Raw genomic sequence first — 22,991 nt, 5'->3', positions numbered from 1 at the left:
GACTAGTCAGGATCGAGGGAAAGATGAACGGAGCAAAGTACAGAGAGATAATTGATGAAAACCTGCTCAAGAGCACTCAGGACCCCAGACTGGGGCAAAGGTTCACCTTCCAACAGGAAAACAACCCTAAGCACACAGTAGAAAAACATAGAAGTGGCTTTGGGAAAAGTCTCTGAATGTCCTTGAATGGCCCAGCCAGAGCCCGGATTTAAACCCGATCGAACAACTCTGAAGAAATCCTGAAAATAGCTGCGCAGCGACGCTCCCCATCCAACCTGACAGATCTGAGAGGATCTGCAGAGAAGAATGGGAGAAACTCCATACCCAAGGCGGCTTGAGGCTGTAATCGCTGCCAAAGGTGCTTCAACAAAGTACTGAGTAAAGGTTCTGAATACTTATTTAAATGTGATATTTCAGTTTTATTTTTAAAATGCATTTGCAAACATTTCTAAAATCCTGTTTTTGCTTCGTCATTATAGGGTGTTGTTGTGCAGATTCATAAGGAAAACCTCCCAATTTAATCAATTTTTGAATATTCCAGTAAATTCAGGAAGTAAACTGAAAATTCAAATTCTCTTCTATGGTTTTCAATGAGGAAAATGTGGAATTTGGTTTACTTTCTGAATTGACTGGAATTGAATTGGAATGGTTTTACTACAAAGCTGTCAACGTCATCATTTAGTCAATCGATGTTATAATGCATAACGCTCACAGATGTGCTTGTTCTCTTTCAGAGTACATTTTCTAATTTAATAAAACAGAATTAAACAAATAAAATGTATTTTGCACCTGAATAACTTCAACATGGACAACCTGGTTGATTCTCTGGTTGATTCTCTGCTCAACAACACTGACTGTGAATCAATCTGGTTGATTCTCTGCTCAACAACACTGACTGTGAATCAATCTGGTTGATTCTCTGCTCAACAACACTGACTGTGAATCAATCTGGTTGATTCTCTGCTCAACAACACTGACTGTGAATCAATCTGGTTGATTCTCTGCTCAACAACACTGACGGTGTCAAACTTTGATGTGTGTCCAGGCTGTCACTTCTGTCATCAGCTACTAACACAAAGTGTAGAGTGTAGACTTTGTATAGTCACTGTACAGCCTTAACTGTGGAGTGACCCCATAAATGGGATATCAGCCACCTCAGTAACAACCACAGAACACAACTATGTATAGTTTACACAAATATTAGCATCTTAGCTCTTATTGCAGGACTTTGACTGTGGTACATCACCTCCATAACCAACCTATTGTGTGTATTGAACATTCATATTGGACTGTAGCAGCTAGCTAACTGGCTACTGATCAACCTATTGTGTGTATTGAACATTCATATTGGACTGTAGCAGCTAGCTATCTGGCTACCGATTAACCTATTGTGTGTATTGAACATTCATATTGGACTGTAGCAGCACAGCTAACTGGCTACCGATCAACCTATTGTGTGTATTGAACATTCATATTGGACTGTAGCAGCTAGCTAACTGGCTACCGATCAACCTAGTGTGTGTATTGAACATTCATATTGGACTGTAGCAGCTAGCTAACTGGCTACCGATCAACCTATTGTGGGTATTGAACATTCATATTGGACAGCCTTACCTATATAGAAGCACCACCAACCATCAGCCCATTCTCATCTTGACGTCAAAGCTGCAGTGTATTGTTGCTATAGGAGTTTATGGAAACAGGATATGCTGTACACTTTTATAAATGCAGACAGACAATTTGTTAGTTTGTTTTACGTGGTGGGAGCTTTTTGTGTCAGTAAAAATGCCTAAGTGAGAAACGGAGGTTTAAACTACTTTATGAGCAAATATTTATATAATAACCATCACATCTTAGTTAACTTGGAGTCACGTGATGATATGTTGTGTGGTCCTCCCTCTACGACTTGGGAACCCATGCAGTTTATTAGGCTACAGATTAAATAAGTTATGAACTTCACAGGGTGGTGAAACTGCATGTGATGAGCTTGATGCTCCTTTCCAATACATTTTGATGGTCTTATTCTGGTGACATGATGATTGATGCTTGGTTGCCATTTGACAAATAAAATAATATCTCTCTTATCCATAATAATCTCATCATGTATGTAGCCTACCAGCACGGGACAAGAGGACATTTTCTATTTTACGTAACAGTTTTTAAAACCATCAGTGAAGTTGAAAATGCGATGAAAACCCATTTAACTTGTATTTTTCATTTGGAAAATGGGAATTTAACAGCAAAAGTTATTTATTTGTCAGGCAAAGCCTTTTATCCGCAATAAATCTGTTTGATAGAAACATTTCTGGTGGGAAAATGTGTATATTGTTTTATGCAGATTTTAGAATATTCACATGTAAATCTGTCGCAAATTACGTGGAAAATTAGCTACTAAGGTGGATATTGATCCAACACCTGCCGTTTATTCAAACCAGCCCACTGGGCACAGACGTCAGTTCAACATCTAGTTTCTATTTAGTGATTTGTCAACTGAGTTGAAATCAACACAAAATGTAACCTGTCATTGGATTTAGGTTGCAAGTTGGGTTGAAAAATAAATCCAATCCGTTTTCTACATCTATCATCATCACATGGATATATTTTGTTGAAATGACGTGGAAACAACGTTTATTCAACCAGTGGTTTGTAAATGCCCCCAGGAAAGTGGAACTAGGAACTCTTCATTTAGACAATGATGAAACAGCAATCCGTGGGCGAGTAAGTGAACATTTTAATGTCATTAAATCATCAGTGGGCCAACAGTGCAAATGTAAACAATGGAACAAATGCATCACATCCAAATATCACTATATATCTGTAGTACTGGAGGAAAGACACCCAGATAAACACAAACACAGTCAAAGTTTTAAAAAGAACCATTTAAACACATGGAATCTGATCTACTCTATGTTCAAACTGACATACTCCATATTCAATTCATGTTTTCTAATAAAAACACACACATATATGTTTGAGTATACCTTGTACCATTTAATTTCATACGGTAAAAACAAGTAAACACATTATCAGTCAACAATATAAGACAACGGGAGCACTGTGTATGTTCTCTGAGGAATTTTAACCTTTCTAGGACACACGTTCCGCTAGCGGAACCCCTCGACAACATTCCGCGGGAAATTCAAAAATATTTTTTCGAAATATGTAACTTTCACACATTAACAAGTCCAATACAGCAGATGAAAGATAAACATCTTGTTAATCTACCCATCGTGTCTGATTTCAAAAATGCTTTACAGCGAAAACACAACATATGATTATGTTAGATCACCACCAAGTCAAAAAAACACACAGCCATTTTCCCAGTCACAAAAAGCAGAAATAGAGATAAAATGAATCACTAACCTTTGATGATCTTCATCAGATGACACTCATAGGACATCATGTTACACAATACACGTATGTTTTGTTCAATAATGTACATATTTATATCCAAAAATCTCAGTTTATATTGGCGCCATGTTCAGAAATGCCTCCAAAATATCCGGAGAAATTGCAGAGAGCCACATCAAATAACAGAAATACTCATCATAAACTTTGATGAAAGATACATGTTTTACATAGAATTAAAGATACACTTGTTCTTAATGCAACCGCTGTGTCAGATTTAAAAAAAACTTTACGGAAAAAGCACACCATGCAATAATCTGAGACGGTGCTCAGATATAAACAACATTTCTCCACCATGTTGGAGTCAACAGAAATACGGAATTACATGATAAATATTCCCTTACATTTGATGATCTTCATCAGGATGCACTCCCAGGAATCCTAGTTCCACAATAAATTGTTGTTTTGTTCGATAATGTCCATTATTTATGTCCAAGTAGCTACTTTTAGTACACACATCCAAACACTCGTGCAGGTCCAGGCGAACGTCGGACGAAAACTTCAAAAAGTTACATTACAGGTCGAATAAACTTGTCAAACTAACTATAGAATCAATCTTTAGGATGTTGTTATCCTAAATATTAAATAACATTCCAACCGGAGAATTCCTTTGTGTCTGTAGAAGTAATGGAACGTAGTAGATATCATTTGGAATGCGTGTGACCAGGACCTGGCACTCTGCCAGACCACTGACTCAAACAGCCCCCATCCGGCTCAACATCACAGTAGAAGCTTCATTCAACGTTCTACAGACTGTTGACATCTAGTGGAAGGCGTAGGAAGTGCAAACAAATCCATATCTTACTGGGATTTCATTAGGCGATGAGTTGAAAATCGACCCGCCTCAGAATTCCCACTTCCCGTTTGGGTTTTTGCCTGCCATATGAGTTCTATTATACTCACAGACATCATTCAAACAGTTTTAGAAACTTCAGAGGGTTTTCTATCCAATAGTGATAATAATATGCATATATTAGCATCTGGGACAGAGTAGGAGGCAGTTCACTTTGGGCACGCTATTCATCCAAAGTGAAAATGTTGCCCCCTATCCCTAAAAAGTTTTAAGTCAATGTGATGTGAAATATCAATATTACACACTAGGAGAAGTAATGACGTCAATGTGAAGTGAAATATCAATTTACACACTAGGAGAAGTAATGAAGTCAATGTGATGTGAAATATCAATTTACACACTAGGATAAGTAATTATTCTCTCCTGTGTGGATTCTCACATGACTTTTAAGTGACTGTGATGAGTAATATGTCTTCCCACAGTCTGAGCATTTGAAAGGCTTCTCCCCTGTGTGCAGTCTCATGTGTTCTTTCAGCTTTCCTAACCGGTTAAAACGCTTTCCACACTGGGAACAGTGGTAAGGTTTCTCCCCGGTGTGTATTCGCTCATGAGCTTTCAGGTTTCCTAACTGGATAAAACGCTTTCCACACTGGGAGCAGCAGTAAGGCTTCTCCCCTGTGTGTATTCGCTCATGAGATCTCATGTTTCCTAACTGGTTAAAACTCTTTCCACACTGGGAGCAATGGTGTGGCTTCGACCTTGTGTGTGTCCTCTGATGTCTTTTCAGGCTTCCTAACCTGGTAAACCTAGTTCCACACTGGGAGCAGTGGTAAGGCTTATCCCCTGTGTGTATTTGCTCATGAGCTTTCATGTTTCCTAACATGCTAAAACTCTTTCCACACTGGGCGCAATGGTATGGCTTCTCCCCTGTGTGTATTCGCTCATGAACTTTCAGTTTTCCTAACTGGTTAAAACTCTTTCCACACTGGGCACAATGGTATAGCTTCTCTGCTGTGTGTTTCCTCTCATGTCTTTTCAGACTTCCTAACTTGGTAAAACTCCTTACAATCTGGGAGCAGAGGTGTTGTCTTGCTGGTTTGGACGTCTCCGGTTCCTCCAAGTTTGGTTTTCCTCCTGCCAAAGACAGTGTTTATTTAAAGAGAGACCTGAATGAAATCTCCACATGATAAAACTGCCTTATGAGGTTTAATCTAAATCAGATCCATCAAACATTTCATAGTTTTAAATTATCTTGGTGTGATTTTAAAACAAATGTTGTAGAGCTTCCTGGTAATAACTGAACTGTTGCCAGTTTACATTACTTATTTATTCATTCTGTTTTATAAGTCAGAACACAAAACACTAAACAGTTCTATGACACTCAAGACACATCGCTGGATTCCTATCAAGCAGGTGGTTGTAAATGTATAACCTTCATAGTTGTATGATACAGAATGCGACCTACACACTTCCTTAAAACCTAAAATAAGGGGAAGTTCACACATTTTAACTATCATTAATGTCACGATATTTTGGGTAAAGTAAAAAAGAATGTGAAATATTTTGGGAAGATTAAAAATATAAAATATGTAAAGTGTTGGTCCCATGTTTCATGAGCTGAAATAAAATATCCCTGAATTTTTCCACACGCATGAAAGCTTATTTACCTCAAACTTGGTGTACAAATTTGTTTATATCCCTGTTAGTGAACATTTCTCCTTTGCCAAGATAATCCATTCACCTGACAGGTGTGGCATTTCAAGAACCTGATTAAACAGCATGATTATTACACAGGTACACCTTGCGCTGGGGCCACTCTAAAATGTGCAGTTTTATCACACAACACAATGCCACAGATGTCTCAGAGGGAGCGTGCAATTGGCATGCTGACTGCAGGAATGTCCACTGGAGCTGTTGCCAGGGAATTTAATGTACAGTACCAGTCAAAAGTTTGGACACCTACACATTCAAGGGTTTTTCATTATTTTTACTATTTTGTACATTGAGGAATAATAGTGAAGACATCAAAACTATGAAAAAACACATATGGAATCATGTAGTAACCAAAAAATGTGTTAAACAAATCTAAATATATATTAGATTCTTCAAAGTAGCCACCCTTTGCCTTGATGACAGCTTGGCATTCTCTCAACCAGCTTCACCTGGAAAGCTTTTCCAACAGTCTTGTAGGTGTTCCCACATATGCTGAGCATTTGTTGGTTGCTTTTCCTTCACTCTGCGGTCCAACTCAACCCAAACCATCTCAACTGGGTTGAGGTCGGGTGATTGTGGAGGCCAGGTCATCTTATGCAGCACTCCATCACTCTCCTTCTTGGTCAAATATCCCTTACACAGCCTCGAGGTATGTTGGGTTATTGTCTTGTTGAAAAACAAATGATAGGCCCACTAAGCCCAAACCAGATGGGATGGTGTATCACTGCAGAATGCTGTGGTAGCCATGCTGGTTAAGTGTGCCTTGAATTCTAAATAAATCACAGACAGTGTGACCAGCAAAGTACCCCCACTCCACCTCCTCCATGCTTCATGGTGGGAACCACACATGCAGAGATGATCCGTTCACCTACTCTGTGTCTCACAAAGACACGCCGGTTGGACCCGAAAATCTTAAATTTGGACTCAGACCAAAGGACAGATCTAATGTCCATTGCTCATGTTTCTTGGCCCAAGCAAGTCTCTTCTTATTATTGGTGTCCTTGAGTAGTGGTTTCTTCGCAGCAATTCGACATTGAAGGCCTGATTCACGCAGTCTCCTCTGAACATGTTGATGTCTTCTACTCTGTGAAGCAGTTATTTGTGCTGCAATTTGAATAATGAACTTATCCTCTGCAGCAGATGTCTCAGAGGGAGCGTGCAATTGGCATGCTGACTGCAGGAATTTCCACTGGAGCAGTTTCCAGAGAATTTTATGTTTATTTCTCTACCATAAGCTTAGGCAGCTTATGGTAGAGAAATTAACATTCAATTCATTATAGAGAATTTGGCATCCAACCGGCTTCACAACCGCAGACCGCATATAACCACGCCAGTCCAGGACCTCCACATTGTCTTAGACCTGCCACCCGGACAGCTTCATTGTCTGGGCTGGTCTTGGCTCCCCAGCGGGTAGGCCTGTCTTCCAAGTGGGTGGGCTTATGCCCTCCCAGGCCCACCCATGGCTGTTCCCCTCCCCAGTAATGTGAAGTCCATAGATTAGGGCCTAATGAATTTATTTACATTGACTGATTTCCTTATATGAACTGTAAGTTGTTGAAATTGTATAACCAAATACAGTGAGGGGAAAAAAGTATTTGATCCCCTGCTGATTTTGTACGTTTGCCCACTGACAAAGAAATGATCAGTCTATAATTTTAATGGTAGGTTTATTTGAACAGTGAGAGACAGAATAACAACAAAAAAATCCAGAAAAACGCATGTCAAAAATGTTATAAATTGATTTGCATTTTAATGAGGGAAATAAGTATTTGACCCCCTCTCAATCAGAAAGATTTCTGGCTCCCAGGCGTCTTTTATACAGGTAACGAGCTGAGATTAGGAGCACACTCTTAAAGGCAGTGCTCCTAATCTCAGCTTGTTACCTGTATAAAGGACACCTGTCCACAGAAGCACTCTCTTAAAGGGAGTTTTTTTCCCCCCCTCACTGTATATATTTTATATTTGAGATTCTTCAAAGTAATAATAAGTCTATGGAAGCCTTGAGGATCCTCCTAGGTTTTGTATTGAAGTCAATGTAACCAGAGGAGGATGCAAAGTAGTATGTTTTAATCAATTATTATTTGGTGATAAAAGTATACTAAATATAATTACATCTAAACTGAAACTGACATACTCCATATTTAGTTCAAATAAATTGTTATTTGCCACATGCGCTGATTACAACAGGTGTAGTAGACCTTACCATGAAATGCTGAATACAACCTTACTGTGAATTGCTTACTTACAAGCCCTTAACCAACAATGCAGATTTAAGTAAAATAAGAGTTAAGAAAATATTTAGTAAATAAACGAAAGAAAAAAAAGTAACACAATAAAGAATACAGGAGGTACCTGTACAGAGTCAATGTGGAGGCTATATACAGAGGGTACCAGTACAGAGTTAATGTGGAGGCTATATACAGAGGGTACCAGTACAGAGTTAATGTGGAGGCTATATACAGGGGGTACCAGTACAGAGTTAATGTGGAGGCTATATACATGGGGTACCAGTACATAGTTAATGTGGAGGCTATATACAGGGGGTACCAGTACAGAGTCAATGTGGAGGCTATATACAGGGGGTACCAGTACAGAGTCAATGTGGAAGCTATATACAGGGGGTACCAGTACAGAGTCAATGTGGAGGCTATATACAGGGGGTACCAGTACAGAGTCAATGTGGAGGCTATATAGAGGGGGTACCGGTACAGAGTCAATGTGGAGGCTATATACAGGGGGTACCGGTACAGAGTCAATGTGGAGGCTATATACAGGGGGTAGCGGTACAGAGTCAATGTGGAGGCTATATACATGGGGTACCAGTACAGAGTTAATGTGGAGCTATATACAGGGGGTACCGGTACAGAGTCAATGTGGAGGCTATATACAGGGGGTACCAGTACAGAGTCAATGTGGAGGCTATATACAGGGGGTACCAGTACAGAGTCAATGTGGAGGCTATATACAGGGGGTACCAGTACAGAGTTAATGTGGAGGCTATATACATGGGGTACCAGTACAGAGTCAATGTGGAGGCTATATACAGGGGGTACCGGTACAGAGTCAATGTGGAGGCTATATACAGGAGGTACCAGTACAGAGTCAATGTGGAGGCTATATATAGGGGATAACGGTACAGAGTCAATGTGGAGGCTATATACAGGGGGTACCGGTACAGAGTCAATGTGGAGACTATATACAAGGGGTACCAGTACAGAGTCAACGTGGAGGCTATATACAGGGGGTACCAGTACAGAGTCAATGTGGAGGCTAAATACAGAGGGTACCTGTACAGAGTCAACGTGGAGGCTATATACAGGGGGTACCGGTACAGAGTCAATATAGAGGCTATATACAGGGGGTACCAGTACAGAGTCAATGTGGAGGCTATATACAGGAGGTACTGGTACAGAGTCAATGTGGAGGCTATATACAGGAGGTACCGGTACAGAGTCAGTGTGGAGGCTATATACAGGGGGTACCGGTACAGAGTCAACGTGGAGGCTATATACAGGGGGTACCGGTACAGAGTCAATGTGGAGGCTATATACAGGGGGTACCAGTACAGAGTCAATGTGGAGGCTATATACAGGGGGTACCAGTACAGAGTTAATGTGGAGGCTATATACAGGAGGTACCAGTACAGAGTCAATGTGGAGGCTATATACAGGAGGTACCAGTACAGAGTCAATGTGGAGGCTATATACAGGGGGTACCAGTACAGAGTCAATGTGGAGGCTATATACAGGGGGTACCAGTACAGAGTCAATGTGGAGGCTATATACAGGGGTACCAGTAATATACTGAGGTACAGCTTAGGAGCAGGTGTTGAAATAAAAAACATACAGCTTTATACAGTTTGATTTAATGAGGCTTAATGACCAAAAGCACAATTATATTTTTGTAGAAAAACATGAGACAAGTGTACAAGCAGTATGCCTGTTCTCTAATGAACTTTAAGTAGCCTATATTTGATGTGATATATTCTTTTCGAGACAGGATTGTGTGACGGCACAGAATTGGGGAAGTGGACCAAGGCATTTCTGCAGCATTGAAGGTCCCAAAGAACACAGTGGCCGCCATCATTCTTAATAAATGGAAAGTTAGGAAGTTTGAAACCACCAAGACTCTTCCTATTGCTGGCCGCCCGGCCAAACTGAACAATTGGGGGAGAAGGGCCTTGGCCAGGGAGGTTACCAAGAATCCAATGGTCCCTCTGACAGGGCTCAAGAGTTCCTCTGTGGAGATTGGAGAACCTTCCAGAAGGACAACCATCTCTGCACCACTCCACCAATTTGGCCTTTTTGGTAGAGTGGCCAGACGGAAGCCACTTCTCAGTAGCAGGGACTGGGAGACTAGTCAGGATCGAGGGAAAGATGAACGGAGCAAAGTACAGAGAGATAATTGATGAAAACCTGCTCAAGAGCACTCAGGACCCCAGACTGGGGCAAAGGTTCACCTTCCAACAGGAAAACAACCCTAAGCACACAGTAGAAAAACATAGAAGTGGCTTTGGGAAAAGTCTCTGAATGTCCTTGAATGGCCCAGCCAGAGCCCGGATTTAAACCCGATCGAACAACTCTGAAGAAATCCTGAAAATAGCTGCGCAGCGACGCTCCCCATCCAACCTGACAGATCTGAGAGGATCTGCAGAGAAGAATGGGAGAAACTCCATACCCAAGGCGGCTTGAGGCTGTAATCGCTGCCAAAGGTGCTTCAACAAAGTACTGAGTAAAGGTTCTGAATACTTATTTAAATGTGATATTTCAGTTTTATTTTTAAAATGCATTTGCAAACATTTCTAAAATCCTGTTTTTGCTTCGTCATTATAGGGTGTTGTTGTGCAGATTCATAAGGAAAACCTCCCAATTTAATCAATTTTTGAATATTCCAGTAAATTCAGGAAGTAAACTGAAAATTCAAATTCTCTTCTATGGTTTTCAATGAGGAAAATGTGGAATTGTGATTTGGTTAACTTCCTGAATTGACTGGAATTGAATTGGAATGGTTTTACTACAAAGCTGTCAACGTCATCATTTAGTCAATCGATGTTATAATGCATAACGCTCACAGATGTGCTTGTTCTCTTTCAGAGTACATTTTCTAATTTAATAAAACAGAATTAAACAAATAAAATGTATTTTGCACCTGAATAACTTCAACATGGACAACCTGGTTGATTCTCTGGTTGATTCTCTGCTCAACAACACTGACTGTGAATCAATCTGGTTGATTCTCTGCTCAACAACACTGACTGTGAATCAATCTGGTTGATTCTCTGCTCAACAACACTGACTGTGAATCAATCTGGTTGATTCTCTGCTCAACAACACTGACTGTGAATCAATCTGGTTGATTCTCTGCTCAACAACACTGACGGCGTCAAACTTTGATGTGTGTCCAGGCTGTCACTTCTGTCATCAGCTACTAACACAAAGTGTAGAGTGTAGACTTTGTATAGTCACTGTACAGCCTTAACTGTGGAGTGACCTCATTAAATGGGATATCAGCCAACTCACTGACAACCACAGAACACAACTATGTATAGTTTACACAAATATTAGCATCTTAGCTCTTATTGCAGGACTTTGACTGTGGTACATCACCTCCCCAGTCAACCTATTGTGTGTATTGAACATTCATATTGGACTGTAGCAGCTAGCTAACTGGCTACTGATCAACCTATTGTGTGTATTGAACATTCATATTGGACTGTAGCAGCTAGCTATCTGGCTACCGATTAACCTATTGTGTGTATTGAACATTCATATTGGACTGTAGCAGCACAGCTAACTGGCTACCGATCAACCTATTGTGTGTATTGAACATTCATATTGGACTGTAGCAGCTAGCTAACTGGCTACCGATCAACCTATTGTGTGTATTGAACATTCATATTGGACTGTAGCAGCTAGCTAACTGGCTACCGATCAATCTATTGTGTGTATTGAACATTCATATTGGACAGCCTTACCTGTATAGTAGCACCAACACCCATCAGCCCAATCTCTTCTTGACGTCAAAGCTGCAGTGTATTGTTGCTATAGGAGTTTATGGAAACAGGATATGCTGTACACTTTTATAAATGCAGACAGACAATTTGTTAGTTTGTTTTACGTGGTGGGAGCTTTTTGTGTCAGTAAAAATGCCTAAGTGAGAAACGGAGGTTTAAACTACTTTATGAGCAAATATTTATATAATAACCATCACATCTTAGTTAACTTGGAGTCACGTGATGATATGTTGTGTGGTCCTCCCTCTACGACTTGGGAACCCATGCAGTTTATTAGGCTACAGATTAAATAAGTTATGAACTTCACAGGGTGGTGAAACTGCATGTGATGAGCTTGATGCTCCTTTCCAATACATTTTGATGGTCTTATTCTGGTGACATGATGATTGATGCTTGGTTGCCATTTGACAAATAAAATAATATCTCTCTTATCCATAATAATCTCATCATGTATGTAGCCTACCAGCACGGGACAAGAGGACATTTTCTATTTTACGTAACAGTTTTTAAAACCATCAGTGAAGTTGAAAATGCGATGAAAACCCATTTAACTTGTATTTTTCATTTGGAAAATGGGAATTTAACAGCAAAAGTTATTTATTTGTCAGGCAAAGCCTTTTATCCGCAATAAATCTGTTTGATAGAAACATTTCTGGTGGGAAAATGTGTATATTGTTTTATGCAGATTTTAGAATATTCACATGTAAATCTGTCGCAAATTACGTGGAAAATTAGCTACTAAGGTGGATATTGATCCAACACCTGCCGTTTATTCAAACCAGCCCACTGGGCACAGACGTCAGTTCAACATCTAGTTTCTATTTAGTGATTTGTCAACTGAGTTGAAATCAACACAAAATGTAACCTGTCATTGGATTTAGGTTGCAAGTTGGGTTGAAAAATAAATCCAATCCGTTTTCTACATCTATCATCATCACATGGATATATTTTGTTGAAATGACGTGGAAACAACGTTTATTCAACCAGTGGTTTGTAAATGCCCCCAGGAAAGTGGAACTAGGAACTCTTCATTTAGACAATGATGAAACAGCAATCCGTGGGCGAGTAAGTGAACATTTTAATGTCATTAAATCATCAGTGGGCCAACAGTGCAAATGTAAACAATGGAACAAATGCATCACATCCAAATATCACTATATATCTGTAGTACTGGAGGAAAGACACCCAGATAAACACAAACACAGTCAAAGTTTTAAAAAGAACCATTTAAACACATGGAATCTGATCTACTCTATGTTCAAACTGACATACTCCATATTCAATTCATGTTTTCTAATAAAAACACACACATATATGTTTGAGTATACCTTGTACCATTTAATTTCATACGGTAAAAACAAGTAAACACATTATCAGTCAACAATATAAGACAACGGGAGCACTGTGTATGTTCTCTGAGGAATTTTAACCTTTCTAGGACACACGTTCCGCTAGCGGAACCCCTCGACAACATTCCGCGGGAAATTCAAAAATATTTTTTAGAAATATGTAACTTTCACACATTAACAAGTCCAATACAGCAGATGAAAGATAAACATCTTGTTAATCTACCCATCGTGTCTGATTTCAAAAATGCTTTACAGCGAAAACACAACATATGATTATGTTAGATCACCACCAAGTCAAAAAAACACACAGCCATTTTCCCAGTCACAAAAAGCAGAAATAGAGATAAAATGAATCACTAACCTTTGATGATCTTCATCAGATGACACTCATAGGACATCATGTTACACAATACACGTATGTTTTGTTCAATAATGTACATATTTATATCCAAAAATCTCAGTTTATATTGGCGCCATGTTCAGAAATGCCTCCAAAATATCCGGAGAAATTGCAGAGAGCCACATCAAATAACAGAAATACTCATCATAAACTTTGATGAAAGATACATGTTTTACATAGAATTAAAGATACACTTGTTCTTAATGCAACCGCTGTGTCAGATTTAAAAAAAACTTTACGGAAAAAGCACACCATGCAATAATCTGAGACGGTGCTCAGATATAAACAACATTTCTCCACCATGTTGGAGTCAACAGAAATACGGAATTACATGATAAATATTCCCTTACATTTGATGATCTTCATCAGGATGCACTCCCAGGAATCCTAGTTCCACAATAAATTGTTGTTTTGTTCGATAATGTCCATTATTTATGTCCAAGTAGCTACTTTTAGTACACACATCCAAACACTCGTGCAGGTCCAGGCGAACGTCGGACGAAAACTTCAAAAAGTTACATTACAGGTCGAATAAACTTGTCAAACTAACTATAGAATCAATCTTTAGGATGTTGTTATCCTAAATATTAAATAACATTCCAACCGGAGAATTCCTTTGTGTCTGTAGAAGTAATGGAACGTAGTAGATATCATTTGGAATGCGTGTGACCAGGACCTGGCACTCTGCCAGACCACTGACTCAAACAGCCCCCATCCGGCTCAACATCACAGTAGAAGCTTCATTCAACGTTCTACAGACTGTTGACATCTAGTGGAAGGCGTAGGAAGTGCAAACAAATCCATATCTTACTGGGATTTCATTAGGCGATGAGTTGAAAATCGACCCGCCTCAGAATTCCCACTTCCCGTTTGGGTTTTTGCCTGCCATATGAGTTCTATTATACTCACAGACATCATTCAAACAGTTTTAGAAACTTCAGAGGGTTTTCTATCCAATAGTGATAATAATATGCATATATTAGCATCTGGGACAGAGTAGGAGGCAGTTCACTTTGGGCACGCTATTCATCCAAAGTGAAAATGTTGCCCCCTATCCCTAAAAAGTTTTAAGTCAATGTGATGTGAAATATCAATATTACACACTAGGAGAAGTAATGACGTCAATGTGAAGTGAAATATCAATTTACACACTAGGAGAAGTAATGAAGTCAATGTGATGTGAAATATCAATTTACACACTAGGATAAGTAATTATTCTATCCTGTGTGGATTTTCATATGACTTTTAAGTGACTGTGATGAGTAATATGTCTTCCCACAGTCTGAGCATTTGTAAGGCTTCTCCCCTGTGTGCAGTCTCATGTGTTCTTTCAGCTTTCCTAACCGGTTAAAACGCTTTCCACACTGGGAACAGTGGTAAGGTTTCTCCCCAGTGTGGATTCGCTCATGAGCTTTCAGGTTTCCTAACTGGATAAAACGCTTTCCACACTGGGAGCAATGGAAAGGCTTCTCCCCTGTGTGTATTCGCTCATGAGATCTCATGTTTCCTAACTGGTTAAAACTCTTTCCACACTGGGAGCAATGGTGTGGCTTCGACCTTGTGTGTGTCCTCTGATGTCTGTTCAGGCTTCCTAATTTGGTAAACCTAGTTCCACACTGGGAGCAGTGGTAAGGCTTCTCCCCTGAGTGTATTCGCTCATGAGATTTCATGTTTCCTAACATGCTAAAACTCTTTCCACACTGGGCGCAATGGAAAAGCTTCTCCCCTGTGTGTATTCGCTCATGAACTTTCAGCTTTCCTAACTGGTTAAAACTCTTTCCACACTGTGCGCAATTGTATGACTTCTCTCCTGGTTGTGTCCTCTCATGTCTTTTCAGACTTCCTAACTTGGTAAAACTCCTTACAATCTGGGAGCAGAGGTGTTGTCTTGCTGGTTTGGATGTCCCTGGTTCCTCCGGGTTTGTTTTTTCTCCTGCCAAAGACAGTGTTTATTTAAAGAGAGACCTGAATGAAATCTCCACATGATAAAACTGCCTTATGAGGTTTAATCTAAATCAGATCCATCAAACATTTCATAGTTTTAAATTATCTTGGTGTGATTTTAAAACAAATGTTGTAGAGCTTCCTGGTAATAACTGAACTGTTGCCAGTTTACATTACTTATTTATTCATTCTGTTTTATAAGTCAGAACACAAAACACTAAACAGTTCTATGACACTCAAGACAGACATCGCTGGATTCCTATCAAGCAGGTGGTTGTAAATATGTAACCTTCATAGTTGTATGATACAGAATGCGACCTACACACTTCCTTAAAACCTAAAATAAGGGGAAGTTCACACATTTTAACTATCATTAATGTCACGATATTTTGGGTAAAGTAAAAAAGAATGTGAAATATTTTGGGAAGATTAAAAATATAAAATATGTAAAGTGTTGGTCCCATGTTTCATGAGCTGAAATAAAATATCCCTGAATTTTTCCACACGCATGAAAGCTTATTTACCTCAAACTTGGTGTACAAATTTGTTTATATCCCTGTTAGTGAACATTTCTCCTTTGCCAAGATAATCCATTCACCTGACAGGTGTGGCATTTCAAGAACCTGATTAAACAGCATGATTATTACACAGGTACACCTTGCGCTGGGGCCACTCTAAAATGTGCAGTTTTATCACACAACACAATGCCACAGATGTCTCAGAGGGAGCGTGCAATTGGCATGCTGACTGCAGGAATGTCCACTGGAGCTGTTGCCAGGGAATTTAATGTACAGTACCAGTCAAAAGTTTGGACACCTACACATTCAAGGGTTTTTCATTATTTTTACTATTTTGTACATTGAGGAATAATAGTGAAGACATCAAAACTATGAAAAAACACATATGGAATCATGTAGTAACCAAAAAATGTGTTAAACAAATCTAAATATATATTAGATTCTTCAAAGTAGCCACCCTTTGCCTTGATGACAGCTTGGCATTCTCTCAACCAGCTTCACCTGGAAAGCTTTTCCAACAGTCTTGTAGGTGTTCCCACATATGCTGAGCATTTGTTGGTTGCTTTTCCTTCACTCTGCGGTCCAACTCAACCCAAACCATCTCAATTGGGTTGAGGTCGGGTGATTGTGGAGGCCAGGTCATCTTATGCAGCACTCCATCACTCTCCTTCTTGGTCAAATATCCCTTACACAGCCTCGAGGTATGTTGGGTTATTGTCTTGTTGAAAAACAAATGATAGGCCCACTAAACCCAAACCAGATGGGATGGTGTATCACTGCAGAATGCTGTGGTAGCCATGCTGGTTAAGTGTGCCTTGAATTCTAAATAAATCACAGACAGTGTGACCAGCAAAGTACCCCCACTCCACCTCCTCCATGCTTCATGGTGGGAACCACACATGCAGAGATGATCCGTTCACCTACTCTGTGTCTCACAAAGACACGCCGGTTGGACCCGAAAATCTTAAATTTGGACTCAGACCAAAGGACAGATCTAATGTCCATTGCTCATGTTTCTTGGCCCAAGCAAGTCTCTTCTTATTATTGGTGTCCTTGAGTAGTGGTTTCTTCGCAGCAATTCGACATTGAAGGCCTGATTCACGCAGTCTCCTCTGAACATGTTGATGTCTTCTACTCTGTGAAGCAGTTATTTGTGCTGCAATTTGAATAATGAACTTATCCTCTGCAGCAGATGTCTCAGAGGGAGCGTGCAATTGGCATGCTGACTGCAGGAATTTCCACTGGAGCAGTTTCCAGAGAATTTTATGTTTATTTCTCTACCATAAGCTTAGGCAGCTTATGGTAGAGAAATTAACATTCAATTCATTATAGAGAATTTGGCATCCAACCGGCTTCACAACCGCAGACCGCATATAACCACGCCAGTCCAGGACCTCCACATTGTCTTAGACCTGCCACCCGGACAGCTTCATTGTCTGGGCTGGTCTTGGCTCCCCAGCGGGTAGGCCTGTCTTCCAAGTGGGTGGGCTTATGCCCTCCCAGGCCCACCCATGGCTGTTCCCCTCCCCAGTAATGTGAAGTCCATAGATTAGGGCCTAATGAATTTATTTACATTGACTGATTTCCTTATATGAACTGTAAGTTGTTGAAATTGTATAACCAAATACAGTGAGGGGAAAAAAGTATTTGATCCCCTGCTGATTTTGTACGTTTGCCCACTGACAAAGAAATGATCAGTCTATAATTTTAATGGTAGGTTTATTTGAACAGTGAGAGACAGAATAACAACAAAAAAATCCAGAAAAACGCATGTCAAAAATGTTATAAATTGATTTGCATTTTAATGAGGGAAATAAGTATTTGACCCCCTCTCAATCAGAAAGATTTCTGGCTCCCAGGCGTCTTTTATACAGGTAACGAGCTGAGATTAGGAGCACACTCTTAAAGGCAGTGCTCCTAATCTCAGCTTGTTACCTGTATAAAGGACACCTGTCCACAGAAGCACTCTCTTAAAGGGAGTTTTTTCCCCCCCCTCACTGTATATATTTTATATTTGAGATTCTTCAAAGTAGCCACCCTTTGCCTTGATGACAGCTTTGCACACTCTTGGCATTCTCTCAACCAGCTTCATGAGGTAAAATCAAATCAAATGTTAATTAGTCACATACACATGTTTAGCAGATGTTATTGCGGGTGTAGCGAAATGCTTGTTTCTCTAGCTCCAACAGTGCAGTAATAACTAACAAGTAATATCTAACAATTTCACAACAATACACACACATCTAAAGTAAAGGAATGGAATGGAATTAATATATACATATTTGGAGGAGCAATGTCAGAGCAGCATAGACTAAGATACAATATGATAGAATACAGTATGTACATATGAGATAAGTAATGCAAAATATGTTAACATTATTAAAGTGACTAGTGTTCCATTACTAAAGTGGCCAGTGATTTCAAGTCTATGTATATAGGGCGGCAGCCTCTAATGTGCTAGTGATGGCTATTTAACAGTCTGATGGCCTTGAGATAGAAGCTGTTTTTCAGTCTCTCGGTCCCCGCTTTGATGCACCTGTACTGACCTCGCCTTCTGGATGATAGCTGGGGTGAACAGGCAGTGGCTCGGGTGGTTGTTGTCCTTGATGATCTTTTTGGCCTTCCTGTGACATCGGGTGCTGTAAGTGTCCTGGAGAGCAGGCATTGTGCCCCTGGTGACGCGTTGGGCAGACCGCACCACCCTCTGGAGAGCTCTGCGGTTGCGGGCGGTGCCGTTGCCGTACCAGGTGGTCACACAGCCCGACAGGATGTGCATCTGTAGAAGGTTTCTGAGGGTTTAAGGTGCTGTTGTGCTCCTTGTCTTCACCACACTGTCTGTGTGGGTGGACCATTTCAGTTTGTCAGTGATGTGTACGCTGAGGAACTTGAAGCTTTCCACCTTCTCCACTGCGGTCCTGTCGATGTGGATCGGGGCGTGCTTCCTCTGCTGTTTCCTGAAGTCCCCGATCAGCTCCTTTGTTTTGTTGACGTTGGGTGTGAGGTTAATTTCCTGGCACCAGTCTCCCAGGGCACTCACCTTCTCCCCGTAGGCTGTCTCGTCATTGTTGGTAATCAGGCCCCACTACTGTTGTGTCGTCTGCAAACTTGATGATTGAGTTGGAGGCGTGTGTGACCACGCAGTCATGGGTGAACAAGGAGTACAGGAGGGGGCTGAGAACGCACCCTTGTGGGGCCCCAGTGATGAGGATCAGCGAAGTGGAGGTGTTGTTTCCTACCTTCACAACCTGGGGGGCGGCCCGTCAGGAAGTCCAGGACCCAGTTGCACAGGGTGGGGTTCAGACCCAGGCTTAATGATGAGCTTGAAGGGTACTATGGTGTTGAATGCTGAGCTGTAGTCAATGAACAGTATTCTTACATAGGTGTTCCTCTTGTCCAGATGGGATAGTGCAGTGTGCAGCGTGATGGCGATTGCATCGTCTGTGGATCTATTGGGGCGGTAAGCATATTGAAATGGGTCTATGGTGTCACGGAAGTTAAAGGTAGAGGTGATATGATCCTTGACTAGTCTCTCAAAGCTCTTCATGATGACAGAAGTGAGTGTTACAGGACGATAGTTACCTTTGCTTTCTTGGGTACGGGAACAATGGTGGACATATTGAAGCATGTGGGGACAGCAGACTGGGATAGATTGAATATGTTGAATATGTTCAGCCAGCTGGTCTGCTCTGAGGATGCAGCTTGGGATGCCGTCTGGGCCGGCAGCTTTGCAAGGGTTAACGCGCTTAAATGTCTTACTCACGTCGGCCACGGAGAAAGAATGTCCAGCCCACAGTCCTTGGTAGCGGGCTGCGTCGGTGGCACTGTGTTATCCTCAAAGAAGAAAGTGTTTAGTTTGTCCGGAAGCAAGAAGTCGGTGTCCGCAACGTGGCTGGTTTTCCCTTTGTAGTCCGTGATTGACTGTAGACCCTGCCACATACGTCTCGTGTCTGAGCCGTTGAATTGCGACTCCACTTTGTCTCTATACTGACGTTTTGCCTGTTTGATTGCCTTACGGAGTGAATAATTACACTGTTTGTATTCGGCCATATTCCTAGTCACCTTGCCATGGTTAAATGGATGGTCTGTGCTTTCAGTTTAGCGCGAATGCTGCCATCTATCTACACTTGTTGTATTCGGCGCATGTGGCAAATAAAGTTTGGTTTGAAGACGGTTGTAAAAGCATTCCAGGTGAAGCTGGTTGAGAGAATGCCAACAGTGTGCAAAGCTGTATTTGTATTAGTCAGGGACAGCCCTACTGGTAACAGATACCAGTGGGCAGATCTATTGTATTTGTTCAAACTACAGTACTTACTTTGATGTGTCAAATCTGATCCTTTCTTCTCTTCTCCTCCTCTCACAGTTCCACTCAGCCCCGTTGTTTTCCTGCAGTCCACCAGCAGCACAGACAACCTCTTCATACCCAGCAGTAAGGCGCTACCGGGAGAGGCACGACATGGGGACTCTGGGAGGGTGAAAGGGCTAGCGTTGTCCTGGTAACCATAAAGAGGGGACACAGACACATATCATTATGGATGCTGATGTCACTGTTGACATAAAGTGCTTTACAGAAACCCAGACCCTGATAGAGCAGGCTGTATGCTAGACCAGACCAAGCTGTACCATCTGGTGTTCTGATCTGGAGAGACTCTTCTCTGCCTCGTCAGCATCAGGATGTTGTTGAGGCTCCCCAGAGGATCCATAATAGTCATGTCCTCCTATGTGAACGAGAACATCAAACAGATGGTAAACTTATGATCTTCTATTGCAATCAACGAAATTGGTGCCTTTTGCATCCCTTTGATATTTTAAGTAGAAATTATGCACCAATATTGAATATTAAAAGCCTGTTATATTAGATGAGGTGAACTTTAATGTAGACCACATGGAGAATGCGAATTCAATACATCGAAGTCTCATAAACATATGTACCAATGGCAGATTGCCCCTTCAACAATTCCTACAGTACTGAACAATATATTCAAGTGTAGAACTTCAGTAGAATGCCCCTTTAAAATCACACATTAGTTCAACAACAGTTTGTGCCCCTATTTTTAAGACAGTACTCACTGGTGGTAATCAGAACTTCAGTCTCCTCCTCTTTCACTTCCTCCTCTTTTATTGAGATAGCCTCCTCTTCCTCTTTTACTCCAAAAGGTTCTTCCTCTTCTTTCACTTCATTCTCTTCATTCAATGTTATGGCATCTTCCTCCTTTTTGATTCTGAAAGCTTCTACCTCCTCCTCTTCCACTTTGACAACCTCTTTCCCATCTTCCTCTTTCACTGTAATATCATCCTCTTCTTCTTTCAATGTGATAGCCTCCCTTTCCTCCCTATTCATGCTGAAAGCTTCTTCCTCTCCTTTCATCAGAGCTTCTTTATCCGTCTAGTTTACATAGCTCATGATCCGCGCGATTAGCCTAGTAGATTATCAATTTAACACATTTGCTAATATAACAAGCAAATTACGTTTTAATGAACTAGTAGAAAGGTAAACAGAATTATATTCAAAACACTAAGAGTAATATACACAAGATTGGTCTAAAGAGCTCCAATGTTTCAGTTTTATGTTCGCTAGCAAACCACCGCGGTGGGTGAATCAGAAGCCTTTTGTCGCTGTTGAAGAAGCCTCCAGTTCCGTCCACTAGATTATACGTCACGCAAGCAGCATCACCTGAAAGACTCAAATCGCCATCTGCTGACTGGAGTGGGTAACGCAGACTGGAGAAAAATCTCCATTACAATGTTTATTCTGGCAAGCAATGTCATAAGAAGTTATTTAAAAACAACCAGATGTTATGTTTTCTCTTCCTTCTTACAGCCAATACTTTCCTCCAGGGCTGACCTGCCCATTAGGCAGGATTAGGTGACAGATTGACAAGGGCGACATTGACGAGGATGGCATATTCCTAGCTAAACTGACCAAAGCTCATCGCTAACAACACATAATAACACCTCACATAATGCTGCCCAAAAATAATGAAAACTTCTCTCACCCAGTGGCATATGGACTATTTAGGTGAGTGTTGGTGTTGCCACATGAAGCAGTGCCCACTTTGCAAAAGGCAACATGGACAGATAGGACTCTACCTGTGTAGAGCACATGCCCCTTTACCCTTCCAGTCACTAAATTGCCCTTTTGGCTGGTGGTATAATCTGTATTATAATTATAATCTTTATTCATTTTTCTCATAGATATTCTGAACCCACTGCCTGCAAGTCGTCTAAATTAGCCTCAGTGATTTGTATTTTCCTTCAACTTTCTGAAGAGGAAACAGTCAGGAAATGCCCCTGTCTAAGTGCATTTGTCTACCACTATGTGTAGCTGTTAGCGATGATGCTAATGACAACTATCTTCTGGTTGATGGAAAAGCTTTCCCACAAACCTTGTCAATTAAATGTTAACTACAAAGTAGTCTATGCCTACCTGGCAGAATGATATCATGATTATTTGCATCAATCCAGTTGTGATTTGTTCAGCAAACTCTGCAATCACATGTGTGCTACAGAGACACCACCAACCAAGCAAGGCTCTTGCTGGTGCCACTAACATTAACGGGTATCTAATATAATAATAATATCTACACACAAAAATGAACACATCTTAGATTTTTCTCAGACTTCAAAAGCGGTCTCCTGATGTGGTTAAATTATTGATGTGTACTTAGAAAAACAACAACATTAGATGTTCTATTAACAGTGTGATTTTGAGAGAAAAACAGAAAAACAGGGACAGAAACCTGGAAAAACTAAACAAAGAAAACAGAATTAGAGAAAAAAACAAAAACGGAATTAGGTAAAGAAATATATATTTAATAGGACTTTACTGATATCCTGAAGTGACCTTTAACCTCCC

General features: G+C 40.7%; 2 protein-coding genes across 5 annotated transcripts in view; both read right to left on the bottom strand.

Moving 5' to 3' along the window:
• Positions 1 to 22,991, bottom strand: part of LOC139546522 (zinc finger protein ZFP2-like) — a 415,728-nt gene that overhangs the window by 129,648 nt on the left and 263,089 nt on the right. The gene's annotated exons all lie outside the window — the stretch shown is intronic.
• Positions 2,712 to 22,991, bottom strand: part of LOC139546792 (zinc finger protein 664-like) — a 93,643-nt gene continuing 73,363 nt past the window's right edge. Inside the window, exons 1-4 of one of the 2 annotated variants that reach the window (XM_071355594.1) lie at positions 21,206 to 22,252; positions 20,759 to 20,853; positions 20,451 to 20,628; positions 2,712 to 5,335 (exon numbers count right to left, since the gene is read on the bottom strand). In XM_071355594.1, the coding sequence (XP_071211695.1) occupies positions 4,602 to 5,335; positions 20,451 to 20,628; positions 20,759 to 20,853; positions 21,206 to 21,503 (1,305 nt within the window). In that variant the 5' untranslated portion in view covers positions 21,504 to 22,252 and the 3' untranslated portion in view covers positions 2,712 to 4,601. Of the gene's footprint in view, positions 5,336 to 20,450; positions 20,629 to 20,758; positions 20,854 to 21,205; positions 22,253 to 22,991 lie in introns of those variants that run through there. The other variant, XM_071355602.1, reaches the window with a different exon arrangement.

Source organism: Salvelinus alpinus, chromosome 2 (assembly GCF_045679555.1).
Source record: "Salvelinus alpinus chromosome 2, SLU_Salpinus.1, whole genome shotgun sequence".
NCBI classification, from domain to species: Eukaryota; Metazoa; Chordata; class Actinopteri; order Salmoniformes; family Salmonidae; genus Salvelinus; species Salvelinus alpinus.
This window is presented reverse-complemented; position numbering and strand designations above follow the sequence as displayed.